Source organism: Jaculus jaculus, chromosome 5 (assembly GCF_020740685.1).
Source record: "Jaculus jaculus isolate mJacJac1 chromosome 5, mJacJac1.mat.Y.cur, whole genome shotgun sequence".
NCBI classification, from domain to species: domain Eukaryota; kingdom Metazoa; phylum Chordata; class Mammalia; order Rodentia; family Dipodidae; genus Jaculus; species Jaculus jaculus.
Window position 1 is genome coordinate 2262395 of NC_059106.1, and position 20698 is coordinate 2283092.

General features: G+C 39.5%; 1 protein-coding gene across 3 annotated transcripts in view; it reads right to left on the reverse strand.

Annotated features, from left to right (window-relative positions):
* R3hdm1 (R3H domain containing 1) overlaps positions 1-20698 on the reverse strand; it is a 135479-nt gene that overhangs the window by 59952 nt on the left and 54829 nt on the right. For all 3 annotated transcript variants that reach the window (XM_012951075.2, XM_045149297.1, XM_045149296.1), the window contains 10 exons: positions 20388-20466; positions 16103-16162; positions 15879-16019; positions 8912-9020; positions 8721-8816; positions 6120-6157; positions 5987-6037; positions 5664-5890; positions 1945-2199; positions 273-424 (listed from right to left, as the gene is read on the reverse strand). In XM_012951075.2, the coding sequence (XP_012806529.2) occupies positions 273-424; positions 1945-2199; positions 5664-5890; positions 5987-6037; positions 6120-6157; positions 8721-8816; positions 8912-9020; positions 15879-16019; positions 16103-16162; positions 20388-20466 (1208 nt within the window). The remainder of the gene's footprint in view (positions 1-272; positions 425-1944; positions 2200-5663; positions 5891-5986; positions 6038-6119; positions 6158-8720; positions 8817-8911; positions 9021-15878; positions 16020-16102; positions 16163-20387; positions 20467-20698) is intronic.

Consider the following 20698-nt stretch of genomic DNA (forward strand, 5'->3'; position numbering starts at 1 on the left):
TGTTCCAGACATCAATGAACAGTGTTTTTGCTGTTCTTCTAGTTGTAAAATGGGGATAAAGTGCCCACCAATTGGACTCATGTTCCTTCTAACTTATATTCAGCTATTTATGAGCTGAAAGTCCTTACTTCCTGTGACTAGCCAGTGGCCATCAATACTGGCAGGCAGAAGATTCAAGTTGTAAGAGGTAACTGTTTGGGCTCTTTCAATTATTAGTCCTACAGATGCAAAGGCAAGTGGATTTAGCATGATATAAGCAAGGATATTTGCACCTGTGAGAAGATGTGATTGGTTGTTGGCTGCTGAGGTGGTGGAGGTGGCAGAGGTGGCTGTGGAGGTCCAGGCACTTGGGTTCTAATTGGCTGTTGCGTCATAGGAGGGTTATACACAACTGGACTCCCATCTGGGTTGATGAAGGGCTGACCTGAAAAGTTGAAAAAGGAAGAAGAGAGCTGGAGAGATGGTTTAGTGGTTAAGGTGCTTGCTGCAAAGACTAAAGACCCAGGTTCGATTCTCCAGTACCCACATAAGTCAGATGCACAAAGTGGCATTTGTTTGCAGTGGCTAGGGGCCCTATAAAACTCATTCTCTCTTTCTCTTCTCCCTCTCCCTGTTATCAAATAAATATTTTTTTTTAAATTTATTTGAGAGCGACAGACACAGAGAGAAAGACAGATAGAGGGAGAGAGAGAGAGAATGGGCGTGCCAGGGCTTCCAGCCACTGCAAACGAACTCCAGACGCATGCGCCCCCTTGTGCATCTGGCTAACGTGGGACCTGGGGAACCGAGCCTCGAACCGGGGTCCTTAGGCTTCACAGGCAAGCGCTTAACCGCTAAGCCATCTCTCCAGCCCAAATAAATATTTTTTTAAAAAATATTTTTTTAAGGAGGAAAGTCAATTCACACCAGAGACTGAAAATGAATCATTTTACTAATGATTTACAGAACTATATTTATAAAATCTCTTTATCCACAATTCCAAAGTTCCTATATATATAAAAAGGTTTTCTAAGCTTGAGAAATGAGACTGTTAATACTCTGCTTTTTTCTCATTTAGGGTAAATATTCAAATGTTGTACTGTAATGCTTTGAGATGGGGTGTTGTTCCAGCTGTCTGACTTGCCTCACCATGGCCACTAGTTTCTAGTAAAAAGTGGGAAAATAGCCTACCACACTGCATGGACTTCACAGGTAGCATAAAAGCAGTAGGTCATGCTTTCTCTACAGAAAAAAACTTTCTGGGCCAAACTACATAGTGAAATATATTGTACTAGGAGTCTTCATCTCCCTGGAGTTTAGTGACCTGACCTATGATATACATTACGTGACTCTGGCTACCTAAGAGTCATTACATAGGTAACAAATAAAATATTCAGTGTCTACACACAGGACATGGCCCAAAGTAAATACTCAACAGATGTAAATTATTATTAGTCAATGGAAAGGAATAAAAACATGTGTTGACAATATTAATTCTATTTTATTTTCAATTCTATTTTCTATTACAAATCATGCCTTTTCACTTTTCCTTAGTAGGAAACAATCACCATAGCATGAAGGACAACTACAGTTTTTCTACTTTGTATATAATGACAAAGACCTGGTTTCTTGGCTCTTTTTTTTTTTTTTTTCATAAAATGAATGTTAGTCCCCCAGAATAAAATGTTCAGTCAGGTACAGCTTTCTTAAAGGAAGTTGTCACATTTCAAGGAAATGAACTATTCTTTAATTATAACTGGGCTATCATTTAGCCACGATGCATACATATCACATGGGGAAACTGCTTTCCAATATAAACATGTATTTTAACATTTTCTTGCATGAATGTCTCTAGTAAATGTTTATTATTGATTTAAAAAAGCTGACAACACATGTACAAACAATACATTTAAAAGGTATCTTAATTTTCAGATATTTCAATGGCAATAAATACTCATTACCAACCTGTCTGTGGGTTGATGAGGATACTGCCAGGTGGGATGCCAGCAGCTTCCAAAGGAAGCAAAAGGAAGCTAGTGCTGGAAGATGCGACCTGTCCATTAAGACCGCCATCAAAGGAGAGAGAGCTGTGAGTGCTGACGGCCGGATAGACAACAGGTGTGCCATGTGAAGCCTGACTGAGAACTGCACCTGGAAGAGGCTGCTGGTTGTGAGACAGCGAGCCTGTGGATGACCCTACACTTCCAGAAGACTCAGAACCTAGGGGAAGAAGAGGGAGAAACATGGATTATTGTATACCTCTGATAAAAACAGAGGTTACGTACCCATAAATGTACCCATAAAACTGACTTCATATAACATGCAGTTATCACATGAAAGCAATAGCTATTTTGATTTACTGTCCAATTCTGCTTAACCTCCCAAACATGGCAAGTTCAACAGCAAGCAGAGCATGGAAATTGTCAGAAAGGTAGAGCCACAGCATGCAGATGACGCAAGCATACAGAAATGCCAGCTACAGGCAGCCACAAAAGCACAATGCCACACTCCCAAAAGGACAAAGTGACATACTTTTTTACCTTTCAGATTAACACTTAGGAAAATACAGAATAAAATTTCCCCCAGGATAAAGAACTTAGCACAGCCAAATGCCCAAAACTCTTATATCAGAAACTCTTATATCAGAAATCCTTATCTACAAGGACACAGAAAGATTAGGAATAGTGTAGGAAAAACAGAAATGATAAATTCTCTATTAAGAGTAACAACTGTCAAGTTTCACTGTACAATTAAGTTTCCCATAAGCATAGCATCTTCTAATAATGTAAACTAAGCTATCTATTTTATCATGTCACAAGCATGAAAAATATTTCAAGTACTTGTGTTTCACTCAATTTAACTGATTTTGACAACTGACTCCCCCCCCCCCCCCAGGAAGGGTCTCACTCTAGCCCAGGCTGACTTGGAATTCACTCTGTATTCTCAGGGTGGTCTCAAACTCACGGCGATCCTCCTACCTCTGCCTCCCGAGTGCTGGGATTAAAGGTGTGCACTACCACACCCGGCTTGACAACTGACTTTTGACCGTTGTCATGCCTACATTTTACTTCATTTTCTATTACAGAGGGGCTGACTGACAATCTCATTGACTTTTAGAATCCTGAAGAAAGGTAGACAAATGAAACAAAACAGAAACAGACTGATGATGCTTTTAGAATTAACTAGGTTTTTAAATAATTTTTTTTTCTGAGAATTAAAGAGACAGAATGGGCCTCCAGCCACAGCAAACAAACTCCAGACGCATGAGCAATCTTGTGCATCTGGCATTTTATGTGTGCTTTGGGTAATCAAACTCAGGTCCCTAGGCTTTGCAGGCAAATGCCTTAACTGTTAAGACTTCAGTTCCTTAATTAGGTTTTGAGTAAGTGAGTTGACTCTGGGATGGAGTCTTTAAGGAACGCAAAAAGCAACTCTATATATTACAGACTGCCTTATAAATTTAGGACAGCTCTCATTTAAGCTGTTTCCATAAAATAATGATGGGACCTGCATGGTGGCACACACCTTTAATCCCAACACTTGGGAGGCAGAGGTAGGAGGATTGCCTTGAGTTTGAGGTCACCCTGAGACTACATCGTGAATTCCAGGTCACCCTGGGCTACAGCGAAAACCTACCTCGAAAAACAAATAAAATAAAAGTACAATAGAAGCTGGGTATGGTGGCGCATGCCTTTAATCTCAGCACATGGGAGGCAGAGGTAGGAGGACTGCCATGAGTTACTCACTCTGAGAATACAGAGTGAGTTCCAGGTCAGCCTGGGCTAGAATGAGACCTTATCTCAAAAAACCACTCCCTCCAAAATAATATGACAGGAACCCTATCAGTTCATCCTAAGAGTATCAAAAACATTTATCTACCCCTACTAAAACAAGGATAAATAATATTTATTTTTTGCTCCTGGAGATAATATACACAGAGTTTTAAAAATATTCATAACTATGCATGTCTTTAGCAGTATTCTATCATAGCCATTAAGGCACTGTCAATAGATCTGTACAACTTAACAACTGCAGCTCATAAACCTTAGCTTACTTAAAACACTGACAGTTGTCAATTATTAAGAAATACTAATTACCCTGATATTTACTTGCATAACACCATATTTAAACTAGCCCAATGGGGTAGTGAGAAAGAGCCATTTCTAACTTGCATGTTTATTTTGGAATTAAAAATAAAGATCTGAGCTGGGTGTGGTGGCGCACACCTTTAATCTCAGTATCTGGGAGACAGAGGCAGGAGGATATCTGTGAGCCTGAGGCCAGCCTGAGTGTATATAGTGAATTGCAGGTCAACCTGGGCTAGAGTGAGACCCTACCAACAACAACAAAAAACAAAACAAAGATCTACCAGGGACCTAAAAGACATATAAGACTAGTATTCCATCAGTTAGTGAAAACAAAGGGAATATACATATTCCATATGAAATAAGACAAAGAGAATATAGTATTTAAATTTCCATTTATAATAGTTGTGTCATGGTACTTTTCTTTTCTTTTCCTTTTTCTTTCTTTTCTTTTTGTTTTTCAAAGTAGGGTGTCATTCTAGCTCAGTCTGACCTGAAATTCACTATGTAGTTTTGGGGTGGTCTCAAAAGTGATCCTTCGGGCTGGAGGGATGGCTTAGCAGTTAAGGCACTGCCTGCAAAGCCAAATGACCTAGGTTCAACTCCCCAGGACCCACGTTAGCCAGATGCACAAGGGGGCACAGGTGTCTGGAGTTTGTTTGCAGTGGCTAGAGGCCCTGGTGGGCCCATTCTCTCTCTCCCCCTCCCTCTTTCTCTGTCAAATTAAAAAAAAAAAGAATTAAAAAAAAGTGATCCTTCAACCTCTGCCTCCCAAGTGCATGTGCCACTATGTCTGGCTTTCGTTGGTTTTTTAGATTCTTTAAAAACACAGCATTTGGGCTGCAGGGATGGCTTAGCAGTTAAGGAGTTTGCCTGCAAAGCCAGAGGATCCCGGTTCAACTTCCCAGGTCCCACGTAAGTCAGATGCACAAAGGGGCACATGCATCTGGAGTTCATTTGCGGTGGCTAGAGGCCCTGGTGTACCTGTCCCCCCCCCCCCCCGCCTCTTTCTCTCAAATAAATAAATATTAAAAAAAACCCAGCATTTATTCCCCCCTCCCCACCTTTTATTTTGACTCAGGGTCTCACTGTAGCCCAGGCTGACCTGGAACTCACTGTGGACAAAGCTGACTTTGAACTAACAGTAATCCTGCTATGTCAGCTTCCCAAGTGCTGGGATTAAAGGTGTGAATTTTTTTTTTTTAAAGAAAATGAAAGACTTTTTATTACAACTACACTCAATCAATATTTGATAGTATGAAATGAAATTAATTTTGTATTCCTAGGACAGAAACCATGCTTTCCAGTTATAAATAAGCAATCACCTCTGGGCACTCAAACAAGAGAAATGAGTCCCTGAACCTACCCGATGAGGCTTATATTACAATAGAGGAATTTTTACTTCAGTTGTTTGTGACTTTATCTCCAGGACAAAACGAATTTTGCTGTCAACAAAGCTATCAGTCCTATGTACTCTATGTGGGTTAATAAGCTGCAAAAGTAGCTGACCTTTCAGAGTAATCAGGAGCTACATACACATGTGGTAGAGATATTAGGCAAACTGGTATTGCAATGCACAGTCTAGGGAACTGTTTGTACCTGTTTTTGAGAGCCTGCCTATGCTTTTGCTGCTTCCAGAACTGTCCCCTCTTGTCAGGACTGATATTCCACTAAAGCTACTGGCTTTTGTCACAGCAGGCTTCAGGTTTCGGAGGGAGCTGTCTGAATCTGTGCTGCTCCAGGGCCGTGGCTCTGAGTACTTCATGTCATTCTCAGTGCTGCTTTGATGGCTATTTGCAGATCTCCCTGCAGCATCTTTATTAACTCTGCAATTTAGAAATAAAGCTTTGAAAAGCTAACAGGGGGCAAGAGAAAAACTGCTTTAATTATCTGTCAATGTATGGAAAACACACTTGCAATACCTAAATATCTGGCGCCTCTGCTGGGTACTACTGGCATCCTCATCTTGGATTCTGTTGGCATTTAAAAAAGACATTTAAATTTTCATTAGCAATAGCCAGAAAATTACCAAATAGATGCTAAAAATACTCTTACCTTTTGTCAATAATATAATTCTCTTGGGAACACAGGGACTATAAAGAAAAAAAGATAAAGAAAGTTGAGCTTCTATCAAATGTCATGTCATCTGTATACCAATGGTAACTAATTATATCCACAAATATTTAAAAAGTATACATGTCAAAGCCCAAACTGGTGGTGTGTACAAATAAATAATAATGGAATTTAATTTGCTCGAGGATGCTACAATGACATTTATTAATTATTTTCCAGGTAAGGTCTCACTCTAACCCAGGCTGACCTGGAACTTACACTGTACTCCCAGGATCACTTCAAACTCAGTGATTCTCCTTACCTTTGCTTTCTCAGTGATGGGTTTAAAGGTGTGTGCCACCACACCCAGCTACAATGACTTTCTTTTTATTTTACTTTATTTCATTTTTCCAAGGTAGGATCTTACTCCAGCCCAGGCTGACCTGGAATTCACTATGTAGTCTCAGGGTGGCCTCATACTCATGGCGATCCTCCTACCTCTGCCTCCTGAGTGCTGGATTAAAAGTGTGTGTCACTGAGCCCAGCACTTTCTTTATAAGTTTTTAAAAATATGCGTGTGCCAGGGCCTCCAGCCACTGCACACACACAAAAAATTCTCCAGATGCATGTGCCACCATGTATATCTGGCTTACATGGGTTCTGGGGAATCAAACATAGGGTTCTTAGGTTTTACAGGCAAGCACCTTAACTGCTAAGCCCCTTATAATCACTTTAAATAATTTTTTAAAAGAAATTTATTTATTTTCAAGGAGAGAGAGGAGAGAAAGAAAGAATATAAATGGGCATGCCAGGACCTCTAGTCACTGCAAACAAGTTCTAGATGTATGTGCCACTTTGTGCATTAGGATTTATGTGGATATGAAGGAATTGAACCTGGGCTGTCAGGCTTTGAAGGTAAGCCCCTCAAATGCTGAGCCATCTCTCTAACCCTACAATCACTTCTTTTTTAAAAAAATATTTACTTATTTATTTGAGAGGGAGAAAGAAGCAAAGAGAGGGAGGGAAGGAGGAAGGATGAGAATGGGCACACCAGGGCCTTTAGCTGCTGCAAAGGGACTCCAGATGCATGTGTCCCCTTGTGCATTTGGTTTACGTGGGTCCTAGAGAGTCGAGCTGGGATCCTCCTCTGGTTTTGCAGGCCTTAACTGCTAAGCCATCTCTCCAGCCTGTTGTTGTTTTTTTTTTTCTTTTTCTTTTTCTTTTTTTTGGTTTTTCAAGATAGGATCTTGCTCTAGCTCAGGCTGACCTGGAATTCACTCTTTATTCTCAGGGTGGCCTTGAACTCTCAGCAATCCTACCTCAGCCTCCCAAGCGCTGGGATTAAAGGCATGCGCCATCACAGCCGGCTCTGTCTATGGTCATTTTAATTAATCATAATTTTTAGGATATATGCCAGTCTAAAGATTATAGCTTGTTCACAGATATTTAACAAATATGTTAAATAACAAATATGTTTAAAATGTTGGTTAATTTGCTTTAATACAGGGAACATTTCTAAGTGTTTTGGTGTTAACACACATTTCATGTGGATATAGAAGAGAATCATCAGTCTTTAAAGGACTTTGCAGCCAAATTCTTCCAGTACTGTTAGCCCAAGTCAGGCAATAATCAAATCAGTTTTTACTACTACAACAGTCTTATGAATAGTTTTCTAGGGTTGGGAAGATGACTCAGCTGTTAAAAGCACTTGCTTGCAAAGCCTGCTGGCCTGGGTTCAATGCTCCAGTATCCATGTAAAGCCAGATGTACAAAGTGGTCTATGCATCTGGAGTTCATAGTGGCAAGAGGTCCTGGCATACTAAATCTCTCTATGTCTTTATCTCTGTCTGTCTCTCCATGCTTGCAATTAAATAAATAAATAGTTTTCCAGACACCAAAATTTGCAAATCTCATTCATTTATGCAACAGAAACCAGAGCAAATTTCATTCTCTAAATGAAAACTGGGTCATAATTCTTCCATCTTGGTGTTTCAGCAGAGATTAGCAAACTATAGTTAACCACTTGTTTCTTCAAATAAAGTTTTATAGGAGTGCAGCCACGAACACTTATTCATGCATTGTTAGTGACTTCCATTATCCTAAAGATGCCCATGAAGCTCAAAAGCCTAAAATGTCTATCATATGGCCCTTTACAGGAGGAAAACAAAGCAACTACATCAAAAGTTCAACTAGGGCTGGTTAAGACTCTTGACTGCAAAGCCAAAGGACCCCAGGTTCAATTTCCCAGGATCCACATACGCCAGATGCACAAGGGGGTGCACGCATCTGAAGTTTGTCTACAGTGGCTATAGGCCCTGGAATGCCCATCCTGTCTAGCTCTCTGTTTGCAAATAAGTAAATAAATAAATAAATAATTATTAAAATAAATAAAAATGTGATCAAGCTGGCCGTGGTGGCGCAACCCTTTAATTCCAGCACTTGACAGGCAGATGAAGAAGGATCACTGTGAGTTCAAGGCCACGCTGCACTATTGCAAGCCCCTACCTTGAAAAATAGTTAGATAAATGTGATTAGTAGATTAAAGGGGGACTGGAACCCTACAATGCAACTAGAATGCTTTCTAACATGAAGCACAACACATACATCTTGGGAAAATATTCGGTCTCTAGCTCTCTGGTACTCTTCTTCTCTTTCTTCTATAGATTTGCTTCTTCTGTCATCTTTTAAACGTATTCTCATCTAATAAAGAAATAGTAAAATTAATTCTGGGAACATGAACTACTGTGCAATTAAGTCTTGCATTTTAAAAAAACGTTGTACCTGCTGTGAATTACCTGGGTATCATCTTTGTCAAAGCTAGAGTTATCCCTTTTAAGGATGTATCGTTTCTGAAAGTCATCACCTCTGTCATCCTTAATATGCTCATTAAACTTTTGATCAGGTCTAAAAAAGAAACAAAGACACAAAAATAGTAATGTGTAAATATTTACAGGAAAATTAAGCATATCATTGTATAAAAAGCAATAAAAAGTGATATTAACAATTAGTAGTGCTGGTAATATGTATTATTTCATTTCATCCTCACAATAATCCCATGAGAAAACACTAACTCCCCAGGTGATGGCTGAGAGGTCATATTAAAAATAGCATGGAGAGCTGGGCGTGGTGGCGCACGTCTTTAATCCCAGCACTCGGGAGGCAGAGGTAGGAGGATTGCCATGAGTTCAAGGCCACACTGAGATGACAGAGTTAATTCCAGGTCAGCCTGGACCAGAGTGAGACCCTACCTCGAAAAACCAAAAAAAAAAAAAAAAAAAAAAAAGCATGGGGGACTGGAGAGATGGCTTAGTGGTTAAGCACTAAGCACTTGCCTGTGAAGCCTAAGGACCCTGGTTTGAGGCTCGATTCCCCAGGACCCACATTAGCCAGATGCACAGGGGGGCGCACGCATTTGGAGTTCATTTGCAGTGGCTGGAAGCCCTGGCACACCCATTCTCTCCCTACCCCACCCTCTCTGCCTTTCTCTCTCTCTGTTTGTTGCTCTCAAATAAAACTTAAAAAATAAAAACAGCATGGGCTCTGGAGCCTGACTACTGTGGGTAAATGCTAAGTTCTCCCACCACACTGGCTTTAGGACTCCCATTAAGTACTTAACATTTTTCTCCTCTAGTTTCTGTATCTGTGAGATGGAGATTATAAAGTACTTACCTTACAGGATTGTTCTGAAGAAGAAATGAATTATTACAGAAGAGAAATGAGCAAAACATTGCTGCCATTATAAATACTGAGCTGCTTCAAATGGCTGAAGCAATGTTGCAAAGGCAAAGGGCAAGCCTATGACTGAGCTGCAACCTGCAGATCAGACCCCTAATAATCTTTCAGCAGTGCCTCCTTTGCTAATATGAACAAAACTTCTGGGATCAGGAAGACGGTACAGTACTATATCACATACATTACACTTCCACAGAATTTACTTTCATGTCATTCAAATGTGAGCAATCATATACTGTGGGTACAATTAAAACATTTAGAGACTCCACTAGGTGTGGTGGCACATGACTTTAATCCCAGTACAAGTGAGGAAGGGAGGCAGAGGTAGGAGGATCACTGTGAGCTGGAGGCCAGCCTGAGACTACACAATGAATTCCAGGTCAGTCTGGGTTACACCAAGACACTACCTCAGAAAAAAAAACAAACAACTTTTTAAATATTCAAAATATTCCCATGGTACCAACAACTCTCTCTCAATCTCTCTCTCTCATGTGGGTGTGGGTATGTATGTGTGTGTGTGTGTGTGTTTGAGGCAGGGACTCACTCTAGTGTGAGCTAACCCAGAGCTCATTTGATAGGCTAGGCTGGCCTTGAAGTTGTGGTACTCCTCTACCTCAGCCTCTTGAGTGCTGGGATAATAGGTATGAGCCACCACATGTGACACCAACAATTTTTTTCCCTGAGGTAGGATCTCACTCTGGCTCAGGCTCACCTGAAATTCACTATGTAGTCTCAGGGTGGCCTTGAACTCATGGTGATCCTCCTATCTCTGCCTCCCAACACCAATTCTTAATTGCAGTAGGGCATTGGTTTATTTTATACTAACTGAAACAAGCTGGAAAAGGTTAAGTTCTTATTTAGAAGTTAACACTGAAATGTAAAGTAATAGTTATGAAAATTTAGCAGTACATTTTATAAAAGATTGTTCTTTGGTGATGAGAAATGCAGCAAGTTCCACTGAAGACAAATATGGTTGTGGAACTTGGAAACTTACAACCATGTGAAATCTCACCTCCTAAAAAAGCTTCAACAAGTTAATCCAGTCAATACTCTGGGACCCACTGTTATTTTCTTAAATAAGCTGGAATTACTCTTTTAAAACATATAATATGTAACAGTATGATTAATAGGGCTAAATAAAATCTAATTAGGAGCTGAAGAGATGGCTTAGGAGTGAAGGCATTTGCCTTTGAAGCCTAAGGACAAAGGTTTTATTCCCCAGGACCCATGTAAGCCAAATGCACAAGACGGCGCATGCATCTGGAGTTTGTTTGCAGTAGCTGGGGACCTTAATGCACCTATTCTCTCTACCTGCCTCTTCCTTTGTCTCCCTCCCCCAAGTACATAAATAAAATGTTTTTTAAAAAATCTAATCATATCCTTATGCAGTTTTTTGCATCTTGTGCAAGTCAATATTTGCATGTACATACACTGTAAGTATTAGAAGACTTAACTTTTTAAGCATAAATCTAGGTAATGACACTTTGAACACACTACAAATATTTCATTATATATGACCCAAGTAACACTGCGGAATATTTGTTTTAATATGGTAGCCGACTCTATAAAATTGAAAAAGGATTTGAAGATGAGAATTATCTAAAAACCTGAAGAAACCTGATTGTAAAATGAGTAAAACAGAGAGCAGATGCTGTACACAGAAGAAGGATAAGAGCACAAATAGCCTGACAACCAAAGGAGAAGTCTGCCTTTGGGGGTTGAAAGACTATCTATCTATTTCTGACCCTGGCAGTGGGCTTATCTGGCCCCAGGAGCCTCCTTTACTTCTACTGCCTACACCTGTAGCTGTGCAAAGGCACGTTTTCCTACTCGGGTGCACTAGGGTGACTGGCTGAGATTCCAAAGGGACTCTAAGGTTTAACCAAGGGCCTGGCAACTTTTCTAAGAGCAGCTGGATTCCCACACAAAAGAGGATTGGCAGGCATTTCAGCTAACCTTAAGACTGTCTTACCTCTTTCTTTTAAAGATGCCTGAATTTACTGCCCTGCAATCGCCAACTTCCCGCTCCAATGAGACACCCCAGTGGACACCCGGTTGTTGACATCCACAACACCACTGGTTCAACGCTGGAGCGGGTAGTATCCCTATGAGGAAAAGGTAAGTTTGTTTTTATTCAATGTGGAGCAGATCTCTAAGGCTTTCTGATTTACAGCCTTGTTCACATCCCAGAAGAATACAGTGTAACTTCAATGATCCGAAATGCTTAGTGATAATTATATTATTAACCCATACTTCTTTAAGTACATTATAGATATCTATGCTTACTAAATTTTTGATTACCTTCACAAAGAGAACCTAACACTTTCTGACATTATTCACAGAATTCAAATAACTGAGGTTACACTGTATTGAAAACCTTAGAGAGCCAACAGTCAAAATGTCAGTCAAAATGCCTGCTAATGTACATGTGCTTGAGTATCCAGCAGCTCTGAGTAATGTTGAAAGGTACTGGTTAAAGGACTTACAGTTCTAGTTACTTCTAGTTCAGCTCTTATCTTAATGATTACTATCCTACTTTAATCTTTACATAATTAGCTGGGAAAAAGATTGATTAACAGATATTTTTAAAAGTCTAAGGGGCAGACATGGTGAAAATTTTATCAGGTCCATATTTTCTAATAATACCAGAGAGAGGATTTTTCCCCTCTAGGATAATAACTTCTATTAACTATAGTGGTAGGAATAATTGCTTGAAATATTAAATATACCTATTGGACAAAGACTGTTTGAAAAGGAAAATTATCAACTTAGTTTCAGCAAGCAATATGGTAATTAGAAGGACAAAGGACATTACAGCAGAAGGAACATAGATAACTATATAAAACCAATCAAACTGAATGATTACAGTCACACTTCAGGAAAGGCAGAAAAACAAGAGAATGAAGAACATTACATGGGACACCTAAAGATAATAGCCATACATTATGACAGGGAGTAGCTACCATAAATAAAGCGATAAAAAGAATCTTTTGAGTTATGTGTGGTAGGATACTCCTATAATACCAGTGCTTGGAAGGCTAAGGCAGAAGAGTTGCTGCTAGTTGGAGGCTAGCTTGATCTATAGAGCAAATGAAAGTCCAGTTATATAAGAAGTCCTTGCCTCAAAGCAAGCAAGTAAGCAAGCAAAGATATAAGCAAGTACCCACTACTGCTACAACAAGAAAACAAAGCAAAATAAAATAATGAAAGAAGAAAATCCTTTGGTGAATTCAACTGGCTACTTTAGGGATTACCCTATAGATGAGGCAGAAGAGTTCCTGTGTACCTGTTATAACTTAGGCACCTTTGCTTCTATTTGCAGGGAACTCTACTAGCAGTCCATGACACCAATACTATAAAGGAAGTGCTGTACCACTGAGCTATGACCCTAGTGCTTGAAAGCAGTTATTTTTAAAAAGTGAAAGGCTCTTCCTAACCATTTAAGATTTATCCTCAGTAAGTTAAGACATAGCCCAGGAGGGGAACACAGCAGTATGGATGGTATGATATTTACTAACCATTCCACTTTATTGAGAATTGTGGAGAAAACAAGGGGGAACAAGGTGGGGCGGGGAGCAGTAAAGTGGAAGACTATTTGGGAGACAAAAACAAACTAATCGCTTAACAATTATTATTATTATTATTATTATTATTATTATTATTAATGCTTATGTTCATGTGTGCACAAGCAGGTACCTGAATGCCGTGGTGACGTGTGGAGGTCAGAGGACAACTCTCAGGTTGGTCCTCACCTGTCCACCTCATTTTTAAATCTGTGTGTTTGAGTGTGGCTATGGCCACAGTATGTGCGTTTTGTCCACATCGTTTTGTGGTAGGGTTTCCTGCTCTGGCTTCTAGCTCTGCTGTGTGTCTAACCATAAGCTTCTGGGAAGCTCTTCTGTCCCCTTCAGCCATCAGCATCAGCATGCTGGCATTACAGAAGGCCAGCTTGTCTTCGACCTTTGTGTGTTGAGTCTGGGTGTTGAACTTGTACTCCTGAGCTTGAGCCGAGTGTCTTATCCACTGAGCCATCTCTCTAGCCCCTCAATTCTTTTAAATATTACACCAAGCCTACCTGAGACTAACCATAGCTATCTAAATTGTTATTAACTAATAACAATTGTTAGTAACAATTAATTATGTGGACGGGAAGGTAAAGGAGGGCTTAAGGGGATGTTATAGTTGATATGTAAACAGAGGGGTAGAATACTGGGGGTTGGTCTAAGGGGGAGGGGATATAGGAGGAGGTGGGATGAGAGTTAATCAAAATTTAAGATGTTATGAATAAGTCATACAAAACCTACCTCTTCACTACCTAATAATACATATGCTAAAAAAAAAAAAAAAGAGTTTGGGTAGAAGTATCCTGTGAAGATGGTGAATGTGCGCAAAGCCATAAACTGTCATCAGAAACACTTCAGTGCCGGGCGGGGGTGGATACTTTCTGGTAAGGAGCTGTGCAGGGATACTCTTGGTTGCGTTCCCTCCTGCTGAAGACTCCACATTGCTTTGGCTGCAGGTCATTGAGAAATCAAGCTGGACCAGAGTTGGAAATCTCTTCTGTTAATAAGCTGTCAAGAAAAGAGCTATGCTGCATGCAGCCTTTGGAAGGAGAAAGGCCATCAATGATCTTAGCCAGCAGTGGAGCCTGCAAGCTTTTACGTCTGGCCAGCCAGGCAAGTTACCACCTGGTGCAATGGTGGCATGTCTGTTTAGGGGAAACTGACTGCTCTCTGATTGGGCTTGAGGCCCACTCCACAGGAGGGAATTCATGTTTTATACAGAAAACCTAACCAAAAGCCTATAGGTACTGTTGTATAGCTAAATGCATATATTATACTCAGCAAATTGTGCTCTAAACACTTATGTTTGTGCCTGTATATTAATGCTACTAACGATCCATTTTGGTTACAGTGCTTCTCTTTTCAGATGACAGTGACCACTAGGAGTGACTGACAACACCATAGTCCTAAGAAGTGACAGTGGAGTGTTCAGCACTGAGACATCTCTATAACACCCTCAAAACTCAGGGGCCATGGCAGAAGAGGTGGCAGAAAGAATGTAAGAGCCAAAGGAAGGGGAGGAGTGCTTATAATACTGTCATATAGACACAAAGTAGCCATGATATTCATGACCTCACAGTGGCCAATGCTACCTAACAAGACCTGCATAATAGGGGGAAAATGGTAACACTAAAAGAGGAGAGTAGTTGGAAAGAAGAAAGGATTCAGTAGAAGGGAAGTGTGGGAGAGAGGGAAAGGAGAATGTGTTGGGAGGGAATTTTGATGTATATTGTCTATACCCATAGAAACTGTCAACAAAAAGTCAGCCTGCGGGGTTGGAGGGATGGCTTAGCGGTTAAGGCATTCACCTGCAAAGCCAAAGGACCCAGATCCAATTCCCCAGGACCCATGTAAGCCAGATGCACAAGAGAGCACACGCGTCTGGAGTTTGTTTGTAGTGGCTAGAGGCCCTGGCACACCCATGCTCTCCGCCCATATATATAAATACATACATACATATGCACACACACATACGTATAAGGTCAGCCTGGGCTAGAGTAAGACTCTACCACAAAAAAATTCCATTAAAGAGCAATTGTAAAATTTGTCTAGTGATATGTCTTTTTTTAAGCAGCTCATGTGTTGCTTGTGCTTGTGCACTTCTTCCATTTTCTTTGAGACAAGGTCTTTTGCTGCTGCAAATTAACTGGCCCATGAGATTTGGATTCTCCTGTCTCTGCCTCCAATTGCCTATACACATGTGTCCCTTTGGATCCAGCTTTATGAAGGTGCTGAGGAGAATCAAACTTGGGTTGGTGGGCCTGGCAATCAAGTTCCTTTATACCACTGAGCCATCTCCCCAGACCCCAGGTTTCCATTTTACACCTAGCAAGCTTACTGTTTTTTGGCCCTGTCACGTAAGAGCTTCCTTTAAGACTGCTAAACCATGTGGAAAACTTCAGGTGTCAGGTGCTGTAGGAAGCCAAGCATTAGTTAAACATGTTTACCCATGACCCTGGACACTTACATTCTTGTATTGCCAGTTTTGTTAACTATGACAGATTTCCCACTCTGATCAACATTGTGGTCTAATCCAAAGTAAGCAGCTACTCTGTGTAACAGCATCCTATGGTAGGATGTCATTGGGGGAAACTTTTTACGTGGAGACCTACAAGTAAAAGAAAAATTAAGTTAGTAATTCTATGAGAATTGTGAAGGCAATTTGTTTTCTTGTTTAATATCAGGACTTACTCATTATTACCAATGAAATCTAAAATTTCTTGTTCTAATTTCAGCAGCATCATTCTGTCCCTGAAAGAAAGCAAGAAAACTATTACATATAAAATAAGATGGAAGTTATCACAAATGTCAATAGGTTATGATTTACACAGTATTTTTCCACTACAAACTAAATTCAGAGCTAACATAGCTTGATGTAAAAACATTTCAAAGTTTCTTCAAAAGTAAGGTATGAAGGTGATTTTATTTTTCAGTTTAACGTTTCACTATTGAAAGTTTCCTACACACTAATATGGACAGGATAGTGTATGAATCAAGGGTCTGATGTTTACTCTGCTATGCTGATTTCCATAGACATAGTTCTCTACAGAACAGGAGCTGCTAGTGACAACAGGAACATGCTTAGGAGATCTAGTGTTCTACACCCACTTGGAGCTATAGCTGAAAAGTGAAAACTACAGTGCTATCTCAGAAAAGGACTTTCCAAATCATTCTATCTTTTTATGACCTTGAGAAATTTTCTTATAAAGTCAACGTGAACCAAAAGCATCACATATAAGCTTTATAGACCATTTAATTGTCTTCAGAAATCTATAGTTCAACATTTAAGGCCAAAAGTGTTGTCTTTTCTATTCATACGGAATGAACAAGCATTAAGACCTTGTAAAAATTCTTTCAAGCTCAATCTGTCATGGGTTCTTGCTGCTCTTACAACAAAATATCAATAAGGTGGTCCATGAGGTAGGGCAAATCTCCTACATCTGCCTTCTGAGTGCTGGGATTAAAGGTGTGTGCCACCATGCCCAGCTAAGCTTATTTATTGAGCTGAGAATTAAAGTACAGATGACATAATAATCCGGAAAAAAACATTTAAGTTAAAAAGACTTTGAAAGAAAAAAAATCACTATATTTTAGCATATAATAGAATTCTCCAAGCCAGATTATTCAATCCTGAAACCCTCCATGGGAATCTGGTCATGTACTATGAACTGTGTACCATGGACTAGTCATCTCTTCATGAGGAAATGCTGAGACATTTAGCAAGCAACTCTCTTATCTCTCACAATCCCTTAGTTTCAAATTCCTAAAACCACCAGACATAGGTAACAACTTATTCATTGGCCACCATATCAATTTCTCACTTATGCATTTGCTTGAATAAAACTGCATACACAGAAGAAATAAAGTATTGATATATGACACAACATAAATGAACACTGGAAATACTATGTTCAATGAGTAGGTCACACAAGACCATATATTTGATAGTGTCATTCATGAGCTATCCAGAAGTCAGTCAGTCTACAGAGATGGAAAATGGATTAGAGATGCTGGAGGCAATCTATTAATTTGATAATTAGCATACTGACTGTTAAAGGACATTGCTTCTTTTCAGAGGTTAAAAAAGTTCTGGGAGCAACAAACAAAACTGCAAATATATTAAAAAGTTAAGTTTTACATTAAACAAGCATACGGATAATTTAAAAAAATCTTGTATATTTATAAAGTAGGACAGAAAATTAACTTGGCTTTTTTCTTTTATTAGGGTGGGTGCTGGAAATCAAATTCACATCCTCATGCATAGCAAAGTGTTCTTAACCTGCTGAACCCCCAGCTTGAAAGTTCACTTGGAATATATAAAATTGATTTCTAATCTTTGTCCCTTACTGATGTTTTACTAACACCACCTATGCACTTCCTACCTTTTCACTTATTCTCAAATCACTGAATTCTGTTTTCTACCATCCTACTACAAATGCAATACTTGTTAAAGCATTCAGCAACTTTCTAATTTCCCATCCTGATGGAATGCTTTTGGTACTTAAGACTCCCCCTTCTTTCCTCATTGGTCAAACTGTTCTCCTCTGGTTACAGGTAGGCCAAGCATTCTCACAGTTCTGCTATTTTTAGGGCTCAAGTCTTTCCCTTGTCATCTCCTTTGACATCTTATCTTTTCAGAGATTTTTGTCATCATTTGTTTCCTTTTCAGGGCAGAGTAATGCCCAGCCAGCTATTTCTACTGATGATGCTCCAATTTGTAACTCAGCTGATTTCATTCCTCTGAAAATCAAGAGTCTTTTAACTGCCCATCCTTTCACTCTGTTCCAGCACATCCTATTCTATTCATGCCTTCTCCTTAACTCACTTTCAAATTTCCAAACTGTCCTCTCCTCCCCAAGCCCTACTTTTCTTTTTGGTGGTATTGGGGATTGAACCTAGGGCCTCACTCATACTACTACTGAATTATATCCCAACTCTCTTTTTACTTTACTTTATATTTGGGGCAGTTAAGTAGCCCAGGCTGGCCTCAGTCACTAGAATGACTGGGATTACAGGCCGGCACTAGCAGGCTAGAGCAGCTCTCTACTCTCCTATATGGTGCTCTGTGAAAAAAGAATCTTTCTATGTCAAAGTAATGTCATTAAAACACTCATTTCATTATGGTATCATTCTGCATATAATTCAGTCATTACTTCTCAAGGTAGCATGCCATACTCAGTAATTTAAGGGCACACAATTTTGCCTTTCACGTGAGATAGTTTTGCATTCTTCACTGCTGTGTGATAGCTCCCTGTACCCTTTAACTATCCCTAACTTTTTAGCAGTCCTTCACACTCATTGTGACAATCACAGTCTCCATATTTCCTCACCGACACCATCCTTGGTGCAGAGTACCTGTAGGTTTTGTGCTTCACAGTCACCAACTCCCGTCAGTATTTTCTATAATCATTTGGCGCACACCTCCCTGGTACATCAAGAGGTACAGCTCTGTCTTTCCTTGGGAACTTCTCTTCAACTACTGTTCTGTGGCAACCCTCTTTCCTGACTGCCTCCCTCGTGCTTCTGTCTGGGGACACGTACATGGTAAAGCACTGCAGTGGTGGGCCTGGAACTAATGACCTCAATCTCTTGAGAGCTGGGGGTTATGGTGTCAGCCACCATGCTCACGCCATCTCTGTTTTTTACGGTAGCTTTAACAACCTTTTCAACATTGTTATACTTTACTCATCATGTGTCCCTTTCCAGGACAAAGATGGTGACTATCGGATGTCTTCCTCATACCTCATGTTTATTTAGGACAATGGTTAGTGCGCTACTCCGTAAGTCCCTATTCAATGAATTGACTCCTGTGAATAGACTCATTTTTGTTGGGACTAACTACTAAGGGATAAACTTGAACTAGAAAAGAAAAGTCCTATGGAGTTGCCTAACTTCCTGTTAACTCCTACCTATGGTCCTTCAGGCCCTATCATTGAAAAGGGACCACTTTTTATTTTGATGGATCTCTCTTTGAAGTTGGTATAACAAATGCAATAAATTTTAAATAAAAGCAAGGGACATATAGAATCAAGATTGACCATGGGCAAGTCCCAGTGAGAATATAAACATCGTTCACATTATCTTCTAAATGTCCATACCTAATAGTGCTGTTTTACTTTTATTTTACTATGTTATTTTATTATATGCTAACATCTGAAGGAGGAGAGTTCTTAGTCTTGGTATCTTTTTATTTTCCTGTTTTATTTATTTATTTGAGAGTGACACAGAGAGAGAGAATGGGCGCATCAAGGCCTCCAGCCATTGCAAATGAATTCCAGATGCATGACCCTTGTGCATCTGGCTAACATGGGTCCTGGGGAATTGAGCCTCGAACCGGGGTCTTAGGATTCACAGGCAAGCGCTTAACCACTAAGCCATCTCTCCAGTCCAGTCTTTTCTTTTATCCCATGAGATACATTGTGGACAGATTTTTCATGAGCCTCAAAGGGGTAAATAATAAGCAATAAGCTAAAATCTATTCATCAAGGCCCTAGGCAAAAGAAAAGATTTCACAAGTACTGATTCAAATTAGCACTGTAAGCAGCTTTTGGATAAAGGTATTTGCATGATAAGGAAGAAGAAAAGGTGAATCTGAGTTCAAAATCTCCTATAATTGAAAGCACTGAGCTCTTACTTTGGAGTATATTAGGGGAAGGTATATATTTTTCTTTTTTCCACATGATTAATTCTATATCTAAATTCCTATTCAGAGCCTAAATATGTTGTTAATTTTATATTTCTGAAAAATCCTAGAAAGTCTGAATTATTTTTACATAATGAAGAAATACATGATGAAAAAGATATATATACATGTCAATACAGTAGAAAACATCTCAGTCCTATGAAAGTGAAATGTTTCTGGTGTATTTCAAATACCTGCAATCTCATTCTAATACTCTAACTCAATACTGATAACACAGATAGCAAAATTATGTAACTCTAGAAGCAATATAAACCTTATAAATTTAACTTTTACCTGGGATTGTTTTTTAATGTATTTACTAAAAATTCATGTAGATCTATGCCAGTTGAATCTGTGTATTCTTGACTGGAATCTAAAAAACAACAACACAAAAACCCAGTATAAAGTTGTCTGAAAACAAATCCCCTTCCCTTTCCATAATGTATACCTTAAATAAAATGAAATGCCCCACACTAAGGAAAAGCTGACTTATATAACTACATGTATATGCACATGAAAGACTGAATTATTTTGACTGAATTCTTTAATGATCCACTCATATACTCACCCTGTCGTCATGTTCAAAAGTGCCTCTTCAGGTAAAA